General features: G+C 41.6%; 1 protein-coding gene across 4 annotated transcripts in view; it reads left to right on the top strand.

Moving 5' to 3' along the window:
* The window catches only part of P2RX1 (purinergic receptor P2X 1), a 997,156-nt gene that overhangs the window by 611,608 nt on the left and 372,865 nt on the right, over positions 1-12,683 (top strand). For all 4 annotated transcript variants that reach the window (XM_085646926.1, XM_085646924.1, XM_085646927.1 and 1 more), the window contains one exon: positions 3,052-3,145. In XM_085646926.1, coding sequence (XP_085503052.1) covers positions 3,052-3,145 — 94 coding nt within the window. The remainder of the gene's footprint in view (positions 1-3,051; positions 3,146-12,683) is intronic.

The raw sequence follows: 12,683 nt of genomic DNA, 5'->3' as shown, positions 1-12,683 counted from the left end.
TGGACCCTCGAAAACAGTACTAAAAGGGCGACACTAAGTTGGGAGTTTATACTTGCGCTCTACAATTATCCTTCAAACAACAAAAAGGTATCTTGAATTTACAGTGTCTTGGAATTTTTAGCGTTTTGCTCCAAAATCAAATTCACTACGCCCGTGAAAATCACTGCCCTCCCATACTTTACCATCATTGGAGTTTCAAAGTTCTTGTTATAAACATGGTGTTTTTACGCCGCAATTAAAATTCCCTCTTCTCAAAATAATAGGATCTGAGATCGGCTGACCTCAGACTAAGCTCTAGTTCTAGGTCCTGATGAGAACCCACAAACGACTTTCTGGGTTCGAAACGCGTTGACCATACAATGACCTTTCAAGTGGAAACAAAACAGAATGTTAGGCCAACCTTCTTTTATAATGTCTGAATGAACTGTTCAAAACAAGTTTTGATTAAACCATTAAGTTGCCCTTGACTGTACACTCTCTGGTCTATGCCCAATAACTAGGGTTGTTGAAATATTATTTGTTTAAAAATTCACTTTTGGGCCTTGTTGTTTTTTTCTTTTTTCCTCCTTTATCATTTTTTTTTCTCAAAGTTTTTGGGAACTTGAGCTTGTTTACTTGTTAAAAAAATGTATGAATCTTTGTCCATTTTTTGTCTTTCATTGTCAATTAAGTGTGATGTCTAAATATGTGTGCATAGTTGTTTATTGATCAGATGTGTTGTAATTATGTTTTGTGTAAATTGTCATAAATAATGGATTGACCGTTTTTCTATTGAAATGAAAAAAGAAAAGTGATGATTAGATCACAATGAGGTTTTGATTGAATATCAGTATTGGCACTTCTTTCACTTTGGTATTGATAATATTGGCCTAGCTTTGCTAATTAAGGGCCAAAACCCTCTTTTGTTGAGCGTAGCTTTATCAGGCCACAGCACAGGCCTCAAAGCAAAGAGGCATGTTTCCAACTGCCTCCACGGCGTTTGAATGGTAATTTGGTGGCCAGGACCACCTGTCAGTCAGTCCCATTCCTGCAACAATGGCATTCGGACACCCATCCGACCGCCATCGTAATCAGTCCCTTTGTATTTATTATGTTTCCACCTCACTAGTATTCCAGATATCTCACTTTAAGACGAAAAGTAGAATACCTGAGATTCTTACAGAATCTGCAAGTATGAAGTAGAATGATAGATTTTTTGTCTCCTGTTACATATATAATCAATTCAATTGTGGGTATTGTGCCTACCTGGGTAATAATATAACCTTTCAAATAGTTTAATAAAACCATTAGCATCTTACAGTTGACCAGTGAATTTTTGCACAGTGTCATGCACTACCCTGCACCCCAGTGACTTAAAGTTTCACCCTTTTGAGCAGAAGAAAGCGTTTGATGAGCTCAACAACTTATGGAGCAGATGGTCGACTGGGTGACAAAAGTGGCACATTTATGATTATGGCAATAAAAACTTGCCCCCCAAATAGTTTCACCCAAGTAGCCCTAGATGTAGGAAGTATTGTGCTGAGCAGCTTTCACAAACGTTTGAAGCAGCTGTTCAAGAGCCAGTTATGGAACCACAGGTGAAAAAATACTAAAGTAATAAGGTATGCTATAAAAATTATGCAGGATCCTGAATTGTATGAGACTATTCACCCTTGCGCCAGGCTTAACTCAAACTCATTCCTGATTGCTAGCAGTGATACAGTGTTCTGAACCCATTCACAACTTATGGTACACCAGCGGTGAAGAGAACGTGAAGAGTTTGGATGCCCAATATGGCCTCTGATTGTTTACACTGATCTTAGATTGCCTAATTAGGTATGACATTGTTTTGCTGATTATGTAATTGTGCTCTGGGTATTGAGGCATGCACAGATGTTTGAATGTTGATTTTGCTGATTATGTAATTGTGCTCTGGGTATTGAGGCAGGCACAGATGTTTGAATTTTGATTTTGCTGATTATGTAATTGAGCTCTGGGTATTGAGGCATGCACAGATGTTTGAATGTTGATCCTCCTTCATGACTCATACAATCTTGGATTCAGCAATCAAGAAGTGGTTTGTGCACCTGCCTGTTTCATAGGAGCACTGAGGCATATGATACACCCCTGCAGGATCTGTGATGTAAGAGGCCCTCCAGTATAAGGGGAACCTCAATTGGCTGGTTCTCATAGGGACATGCAGCAGGTTAGACCCCCAATATCATTAAAACAGGCATCCAGGACAATGGAACAAAGCCAGGACCACAATACGAATACAATATATGGTTTGGAGGCTAGCAGTGCTATAGCTGAGCAATTGTTTCTTGTATAGTGGGAATCTCAGAAGCTCCTCGAGATGCCTAATCACGTTATGCTACAGCAATGGCCATGGTAAGGTAGTGCTTCTGAAATTGCATATTGAGCTCCCTGGTGAATTTCTACATTTCCAGCTAAACTGCCTTTGTGCTATTGGAAACTTCATTGAACTCGTTCAAGAACTTATAAAAGTATTTATACTCGGAAACGACCATGGCCAAATGCAACTAGTAGCTGTCTGTCCTTTAAATGTAGTGTTGTACAAGAAGACTTTTAGGTTCAAAATGGCACAGGCGGCTTATCAGGTCCTCTTTTGGGATCATCCTTTGATGTGTACACTGATGTATTTTGATTAAAGAGAGAAGTCAGTAGTTATTGTTTTTGCTTGAGAAAATATTTTTTAAACTGCAACCCTCATATGGCCACTGCGGTGCAGACAGAAAACAGAAGTCAATGCCCTGGTTTTCCATAATTTTTTGTTTATGATAGCAATGTACTCATGATTGGCAGTATCCATAATACTGATTTTAATTTACTAAAGTTTTTCCTTTGATTGACCTCTTATAATGACAGTAGTAAGGAGGAAGGATGGTTTTGATTTTCAAAGGGTTTTGGCTTTAGAAAGTCTTAAACAGTCTTGGGCCAATTTTTACTATCTTCAGACCAGATGTTTTACTCCAGAGAAACACTTTAATAAATATTTATCTGTGTCATTTAAATCCATACATGCTCACATTCCCTTTTCTTTTCCTTTAGGTGTGATGACTGGGAGATGCATACCCTACAATAACAAAACCAAGATATGCGAGGTCTATGCATGGTGCCCTATTGAAAATGACTCCATTCCCAAGTAAGGATTAATATTGTTTCTACTCTTAAACATTTCTGTTTACAATATATGTTCTATAAAGGAAATCTTCACCTCTGCATTTATTGTAGCAAGGGGAATATCCAGCTCTTTACATAAGTTTGGAAACTAGCCTCTGATAAAACTCATTTTTGAAACATCAACCAGTTTTCATTGTCCCCTTCACAATGATTACTTAGATTTTAGCATATATTCTAATATCAACATACAAAACTAAAAATTGTGCTAGATCGAAAGGTGTGTCAATGCCTAGTTGTCTCTAATGAATTTGTAGGCATACAGAATTTTACAAACGTTTGTTGCAGTCAGATTTTGGTACTGTCAGGTTTTGAATGTGTAGCATTTTAGAATACTCTTTCAGTCCATAGTTGCATCATAAGTTTCATGTTATGCTACCCTATTCAACAAAGATCATCTTGAGCCAGTCACAAGGTTCTGGGCTTGCATGTATCCACCCACTGAGCCCAGGGAGTGTAGCCCAATTTACAAGTGTAAAGTTATTATGTGTAATTGTTCACACAGAGGTATAACAGTTATATTTATGTATTATGTGGTACAAATTAATGAAAGTTATGTACAGAATAAATGTAAATGAATTTAATTATTTTCTGAAAAATAAAATTATATATGTTTCTAAATTAAAAAATGGCTAATAATTATGGTTTTATTATATATAAATATTAAATTACATGTATTTATATTTTTGAAACGTTAAAATATGTTAATTTAACCTTAGTTCCTTTGGACTTTTACTTTAAGTCCCTGCCTCCATTATGTTGTATAGGAGGTTGTTGCAGTACCAGTTGTTGGTCATGGGTGGTACTGGACTAGCTCCAGCTCTGAGCTGGCGAATGTTTGGGACTATTTTGGGTCCTTTTTCTTCAAGATATGTTGCATATACTTTGTGGGCTTCAGCCCACCCACAGGCTTCTCATTTGTTGGCTCCATTGTCCCTCTCCAATTCTTTCTCCCCATTTGTCCATGGCTTGCATTTGTCATCCGAATCCTTGTATTAAGCCCTCCCTGAGAGCAGGGACTAAGTACTATATCAATCTACTGGTTACAATTTTAGCATCTGTTTTATTTATTTATTTTTTTAAAGCAATTAACACGGTCGGTTGTGTTTCACTCTGTTTCGCCCCCCACATGCCCTCCCGCTTGTTCCTGACACTCGACAGCCACACAAGAACAGCTCACGACTGACTCACAGTTTTGGAAATACTGGGCTAAACGATGATGGCTTATCGATTGAGCATATAATAAATCACACAGAACACATCAGAAAACAACCAAATTACAAGATGTTAGTGCTATTGCAGTCTCAGTATGATTTCATGCTTCGCCTGAGGGACAGGCTGTTATCATTAAAAGGAACATATAACATGCACCAACCCCTCAAACCTCCTCCACCACTTCTTTTTGTCTAACAGGCGCACACCCACGGTACCACAAAAACTGCACTTCCTCCCCCAGACACCAGCACAGCTTGTTCTTAAATAGAATCATCAAGGTGTACAGGCATTTTTTTAAAAAGCTTGGCATGGTGGTGTTTCCTGACCTATCTCCTTGCGCAATTTGTCTGTACAGGTGCAGTAAGCCATTTAGACAATTTTTCAGCACAGACCCCTAAAACAAGTCTATCAAGGGCATACCAGTGTTATGAAATAAAATGTACAAATTCTCTGGACTTCTGCTCATAAAGGATGTGTAGACTACCTGAAAACGTTAGGCAGCTGCAAACACAATGAAACTGTGTAAAACACTGTGAGCCTGATTCACAAATGTAAAGTTAGACCAAAGTCTAACTTAGACCAAAAGTTTACCTTTACTACTTTTTAGTATTCGCAATGGTAAGTAACTACTTTATGACTAGTAACTTTACTAGTAGTTGTTCTGCTTTTCCTCCAGAACACCTGAGCATAGGAGCACAACTTCAAAATACCAGGACACAATGTGAACACTCTTCAAAGTAAGACTCTGCACACTTTAGAATACCAAAATACAATGTAGAGAAAGCTCAACACTCATTTGCCAAGTAAAGAGGAATATTTATTGCAGCAGGTTCCCATATAGCAATAATGCACATGTAAAATAAATGCATAAAGTAAATGTATATACACAAGAATAAATGTATAGAAAAATAACTTAAACTACACAAGATTATGTAATTAGAACTTGAAATACTTCACCGGCTGTCTGCCTTGTATGATCCTGTCAGCACTGCTGGGGAACCCTTTGACAGTCTTTAGGTGGAAGCTCTCAACCAGGAGAGATACCTAGGCAGTGCGTTTACTCCTAGAAGAGTTCCTGTCAAGCGTCAAGAGGTCTCCGTCTTTATACTCTTACTAACACAGAGAGAGGCTTCTAGAAGCTCCCCTCCTTCATCTGCACTGTAGGTGCTGGCTGCACTCTTTGCATTGAGGTCACTCAACAGAGCTGACAAGGCTCCGATGAGAGCTGAGGCAGAATTCTTTGCTTTCTCATCCTTGGGCTACGCAGCTCACACTATCTGTACTAGCAGCTTATCTCTACCACTCGGTAAAGTGATAAACATAAACAATATATGTGTGCGCAGGTAACCTGGGCCTGTCTGCGTTCCCAGCTGAAAGGCAGGGTCAGACAGACACAAGAGAAAACTGTGTTCACAAATGTAATTAAAGCAACATTGAGTCAATGGTCAATACACAATCACACAATATATAATTGCCTGTAGCATTACAGTAGTAAAGTTACTAGTCACTTTCCTAGTAGTATAATTACTAGTAGTAACTTACCTTTGCTAATACCGAAAGTAGTCCATTTAGACTTTTGGTCTAAGTTAGACTTTTGGTCTAACTTTACCTTTGTGAATCGGGGCCTTAGACTTCATGTCTAAAGTTAGACTTCAGGTCTGAGTTTACCTTTGTGAATCAGGTGCTGTGTTTGTATTTCAGCCTTATATGCATATACAAGAAAGCAAAGTAATAAATCTGCACTCAAACTGGTACTTTCATGAATGAGTTCAGGTTTGATACGTTGGAGAAATCACAAACAGTCCCTATAGTACCTCTGGAAAACTGCACAGGCAGAGCTTTTAAGTGTATATCTACTAATGTCATGTGACATGTTCCCTGGAATCCCATTTCTCCAATGCGTAATTGTATATAGCATAAAATTATTCACTGAGGACATGCTGTCTGATGCATAATTGTACTATTTCTCATATTATGTTGTCCTTTTTTCCACAACATATTTTATTGAATGTTGTACCACACAGCCCAGAATGATCTGGACAAAGTGAAACAAACACAACCATTTTGAGGTACAGCAATAATTCGAAATTGCCCATTGGCTATGGTTACAGTGGGTACAGAGAATCATAAGCATAATCAAGAATTATTCTTATGTTTTAGTGATAGTCACAAAATGTAAATTTATAGGCATGTATCATATTGATACATGCCTATACCGAGGGGGATATTATCAAGCACGGCATTAAAATTATCGCCGTTTTAGCAGCAGAAAACTGCCGCTGAAGCGGCGATAATGGGCTTGATAATATGCCGCAGAGAATTCCAATAGAAGCCCATGTTGACACTAGAACATGGGCTTCTATAGGAATTCTCAAGGCCATATTATCAAGCCCATTATCGCCGCTTTAGCGGCAAAAAGCGGCGATAATTTTAACACCGTTTCTTGATAATATGCCCCCAAATGTTATTAGAATAGTGAAAAAGTGCAGCGCTTTTTTCACAAAGGAGTGTGAGCACATGATCCTCAAAAGGCATTTTATGCTAGCAATAGTTGTGATATCATGGCCTTTCTTAAAGGAGAACTTCCACCTAACCCGTTTTAAGCTTTGCATGGCCCAAAAAAACAAAATCCCAAATAATCTACTGAAACTTCGATCGCATGTTTCAAGTTTAACAGCTGAAAGTAAACATGCAGCAGCCTCCATTATTTGTCCTTCTTGCTCTTGTCAAACACATTAACCCAAGTCATGAATTTGAGCTTGCAGTTTTGTTCTAACAAACAGATGCAGATTTTCTAGCTTTGCAAACTCACAAACTTTCACAGTAGTAGTCCAAGAGTAGGGGTCAGTGCCGGCTTTAGCACTGGTGGCGCCCAGTGCGACAATGTTTTTTGGTGCCCCCCCATGACCAACTCCACCATGGATTCCCTCCCTACAACCCTTTAACAGTCTCCATAACCCCTTTCTCTCAGATGCATTTAATTAATTTGATAGCGTCACTCATAAAAGTGAAGAGTGTCATAGCATTTTACATAACACACTCATTACACAGAGAATATCTATCATTGGTGTGTAAATCAGTGTATAGGAAATGATACATCAGACAAAAGACAACAAGGGGTGGATTCATATGTTATCCATACAGGTAGGTAGTATAGGTGAAGAGTACTTGGTCTGGAGAAGCACAAACTCTGAATTTAAAATCTAACACAATGGATTGGGGCTCTCTTTAGTAACAAGAACTGATTTGTACCCAAATGAAGCCTTTGGCAACATTAGAATAATGAAAGTCTGGGGGGGGGAAATCGATAAAGCTCTAATCTATTCCTTGAAGTCTGCACGCAGTTCTTTGATGACAGTTAATAGCTCAGTGTAAACTGCAACTAACAAAAGGAAGTCTCTGACAAAAGCGGTAACCCACTGACCTGTTGACATTACATTAAACTTTGTGATCTGCATGGTACATGTTCATCTCTCTCTGGTTCCATGCCATTTCTGGCCTCACTGCCTTCATTTGTCTAAACTTCATGTCATACTGCATCCACGCGGAGTCTGGAAAATCAGAGGCTGCAGCATGAATCATAGACATTCAGCTAAACAGCTGCGCGGCCACGACGGGGAACTTCTCAACCTGAATCGCAGAGTAAATAGTAAGGGTGGGCGTAGTTCGCGAAGTAGCACTTCGCGAAGCTACGCAAAGTGAAGTTCGCACTACGCGAGCTACGCGTAGCACTTCGCGAACTGCGAAGTAACATGTTCGCACTGTGCAAGATGTTGTTTTCAATGATTGCACAGTGCGGACAAGCAACCGGCACTGTGCAATCATTGAAAATGGCATCTTGCACAGTGCGAGCTGTAGTTTTCTGCTGCTCGAGTAGATTTTTACTCGAGCTGCAGCTTTCTCAACGCGAACTGGTAGTTTCTCATCGCGAGCGGTCGCGAGCATACGCGACCCCTCGCAATGAGAAACCTGACCTTCTCGCGTTGGGAATCTCGCCGGGAGGTTTATTTTCCATGCTCGCGATCGCGAACAAGGAAAAAGTCTCGCCAGGATGTCATTTTGCTTGCTCGCGGTCGCGAGCAAGCAAAAAATGACCGCAGCACTACGCAACACTACGCTACGCGTGTTCGCACTGTGCTACGTGCAGTTCGCGTAGTGCGAAGTAGCGCGAACTTCGCAAACTACGCGAGCGTAGCGTAGTGCTTCGCCCAGGCCTAGTAAATAGAAACCCTGTCACCCAATTCTTGATAGACCATTCCACCCATACCCTCTAATGATTGGGCTCACCCTCCTTTAGTATTTTGTTTTTTCTCTCAACCACGCCCGCATTGATTAGGTCAAAAACATCAACATATTCCCTTTTAAAAATCTTTCCTTTGGTCTCTTCTGGCACGTGCCACGTAATGGCCACTGATGGGGTTAAGGCGGGAGACGCAGCGTCATAAAGCATTGGATTGACGGTTAGGGGGGCCTGAGGTGCCGGGCCCAACGTAGCGTGTGACCCTGGGCCAGAATTAGCGGTCGGAACCTGCGTAATAGCTGTCGGTACTAGCAGTGACTGGCCCGCCACCCCCAACTGAAACCAAACATTTGAGGCCCCACTGCCATATTGCATCACAAATAGGTGGATACCTGCCCACTGGGCTGCGGCACCGATGACACCCCAACCTGAACCGGTACCGACATGGGCATGGTTGAGTCACCAACGAGGGTTACCACTGCAGGGGGCTGGGTGACAGCCCTTTTTTAGGTCTCGCCTGACACAGCGCATGCGCTGGTCTGGCGAGACTTTTAGTAAGGGCTTCAAAAATGCTACCATGGCCGGCCTACAGCTTCCGTGCATGTGCGCAGGCGCGCACTTACGAGCAGAGGTGCCAAATGGCATTTCTCGACATGCTCATTAAGCGCATCGCTCGCCGTGCTTGATCGCGATCGTGATCACTTTCACTTTCGTGGCCGCTTTGCTGTTCTCAGCGCCCCCCCCTCTACACTGAGCGCGAGGCACGCGCGCAGCCAATGCTTGTTGATGCAATGTTGGGTGTTTGCTGCTACAGGGCTAAATATCCTGAACTGATGTGAGTCCTTTTTTCAGTTTTTACGTCACGATTTCTTTAATTACATGATGTAGCGGTGAAGAGCATTTGTTATACTTTAGTTTGCATTTTGCTGGCTAGAAAGCAAAGTTCATGTTGACTGATTGCGATAATGTAAATATATTTGCAAAAGAGTGACTTTCAATTACCAAAATGTTGTCATTATTTACATTTTTACTGTGATTTTTTTTGTAATCTGCATTTTGTGATTTGCTCAACATCTACATAGCATCTTTCGTTGTGGTAATTGATGTGATTATTTTTTAAGTACTAGTCTTCGAAGGGCATCGCAGTAACATCTACAGGTGAATGTGTAATAAGTCACGCAGTTAATTATCCTGCCACTATTTACTGGTTGAAACACGGGCAGGAGAGGGTTTCAAGGGTTATTCTTTTCAAATTCTCTGTGTACATATCGGTGTGAAGTGAGAGCCGCGATTTATGCATTTATAGTTTACCATGAGCGGAGTTTTACAGAACGTGTTGAGTGTTTCAAAATCTCAGCTAACATTGCGTTTTGTCCTGTAGCGGCTTTGTTTACTGTCGCAACGAGGAGCTGGAGGCTGGGTGGATTACATTTGGCAATGAAACACTTCTTCATCGCCCAGTGGCTTTTGATACCAAACCGCACTGCCTTTTTCAGATACTTTTTTTCCTTCTTACAAATACAACTGTGATTGGCAAACATAAAGAAAAAGATGCCTGCGTCATTTAATGGGCATGCTCATGCTTCGTGCACACACCTACAAAATGAGGTGGCCAGTCAAGCCATAGCCTTTTTTTTTTTTTTTAGAAAAGCAATGGTGCAAAGTCTTGTGGGTGCTATACAGCTTGGCTAGAACCATTGACAAAACCAATAGGTCTCAAATGCATTTTTGTTAATGTTAAAGTTTCTCTTGTTAGGTGTTTAAGTCATATCGTAACATTACATCTGCCTGCCATTTGAGTGCTCAGTTAGGTGGTGAGTTTTTCTTGTCTCCTAATCAAATAATATTAATAAAATGAATGGTGCAACTGAAAGGGTTGTTATTTTAAAAAAAATATCGCTAGTTAAACAGGCCAATAGATGAATATTTTATAAATGAAAATATTTTATTGCAAGCGTGAGGCGGGCACGTTTAGGTGATGGTTTATATTCTTTTTTATTTTGTGGCATATGCATGCAATAAAACAAAATAAACCCTTTTCCAGCTTGCCAAGGTCAGACATACTGACTTTGCCCCTACTTGTTTAGCTGGGCTCCTGTCCAATAGAAGGATGAGACTATTCACACTGACAGGCAAGAAAACTTTATTCTCTGTCCTCATCAAAGGTCTTTCCAACTCCTACCTTTTGCACTGGCTGTCGTTTTGAAGATGTGCCTGCTGCCACCGGGGCCACCGCCATTTGCTGTGGTCCCATGTCTCTCCCAGGGACGTAACTACCATTGGTGTAGCAGGTGCAGTTGCACCAGGGCCCAGAAACCAGAGGGGTACAGTGAACCCTGATAATTGCTGTATTTTACTAATCCCCAACAGCAGTCAAAGGGTCCATTTGTCTTTCGTGCACCAGGCCCCCTGGCATCCTTGTTACGTTACTGGTCCTTCACACCTTCCCAAAGGCTCCTGGATAACCGACTGGCCACAAACAGAAGACTACTGAGAAGAAGGTAGTGCAGGATGAGATAGGACGGAGGTGAGACTTGTGAGCGTTCACGGTCCCCACAATCCCAGAAAGGATGGGTCAGCGTTCCATAGCACCCACAGCGTTATCTTTTCTTGTAAAGAAGAGTTTTAGGAGTAGAACATTTTAAAAGGGCTCATTGTTTAGTTTTTTGGTTTAAAGGAAGCTGGCTCCCCTATAAGCTTCCAGTCTCCACAGCTTTGCCTGTCTCCATCATGGATGTAGGAAGGGGAGTCGGACAAGTGCATTGGTTTTACTTTCTAAGTAACAACAGATCGATAAGTCTTCATCATACATGATTCATGGAACAATTTAGTGATTTCTCAGTTTTTTTCATAGAACTCCACTTTTCTGAAAAGTGGTAGATATTGGATTATCAAGAAGTTATTGACTGAGCATTCTAGAGAAAATAAGTTGGAGGTAATAGGCACCAGTGAAAGAGGCACATTACAAAAAAATACCTAAAATGGCCAGGTATAAGATTCAAATACATACAAGCATTGGCACAGCCAATAGGTCTCACCTTGGGGACCTTATAGGTGTGTAGCCATGCAACGGTTGATGTTGTTGTGCCAACGATATTGTGCTGCATAAATAAATACTTATAAGGTCCCAAAAGCGAGACCTATTGGCTATGCCAATGCTTGTTCTTGTGAAGCCGCTGGAGAACTCTCTGACGGGGGGGCCCCACGTGACTGCTCGCTAGGCCTCCCACATTCCCCATGTTCGGACCCTTTGGACACTGAGCTTGTGCTTTGTGCCACTGGAAACTGGCCTCCTGGCGCCACCTCACCTGCTGGTACCGCTTGGGCCTGAGAGCCACCCTTGGTAGGCTCAGGGAGGGTTTCCCTGTATCACGCTGGGACCCTACTCTGCCGTTTGCATGGGGGAGTTGCCTCTTGAGACCCTTCTTCTGGCCCTTGCGACAATGTTTTTAGAGCCCAATCAATGCTGTGAATCTTAGCCACCTTCCAGAGTTCGAGGAGTGATCTAAACACCTCCTGCGTGGCTGGAGCATCCTTGGCAACCCGGGAACGCTTAGGAGCTATTGCCGAAAAACAAAAGGACAACGCGTATGAAGCACTAGATGGGACGACAAAAGACTTGGTTAGTCTCTAGTGCTATTGCCGTGCGCAATGCCAACAGCTGTGAATCTTAACTCAAGAAGTTAATGTTGACATCGTTTACTGAGATATCTCAAACAGAGAAATACCAGGATTTGAATTCACTACCTTTTATTAACCTCAGTCAACCTTGAAAACCAGGCCATGAACCCTCCTGCCTAATGTATAACACGATTGGTGTCTCAGCCACTTATCACACTTTAATATGTCGTCTAAGACGAAGAAAAAGAGGGGGGGGTTTGAAGGTAACAGCAACCAAGAGCACGCTTCCTCTTCACTGCGCGCTGACCAAGCATCAGCCGCCCACGCTGACTGTCCCGCCCCGAAAACAGGAAACTGTGAGCATCTGCTATCCGGCTCTACACCCACCCCCCTACTATTGATCCCGGGTACTAACCATATGCCCGAC

Source organism: Triturus cristatus, chromosome 3_2 (assembly GCF_964204655.1).
Source record: "Triturus cristatus chromosome 3_2, aTriCri1.1, whole genome shotgun sequence".
Lineage (NCBI taxonomy): Eukaryota > Metazoa > Chordata > Amphibia > Caudata > Salamandridae > Triturus > Triturus cristatus.
The sequence above is the reverse complement of the archived record's forward strand: the minus strand, read 5'-3'. Positions and strand labels throughout refer to the sequence as shown.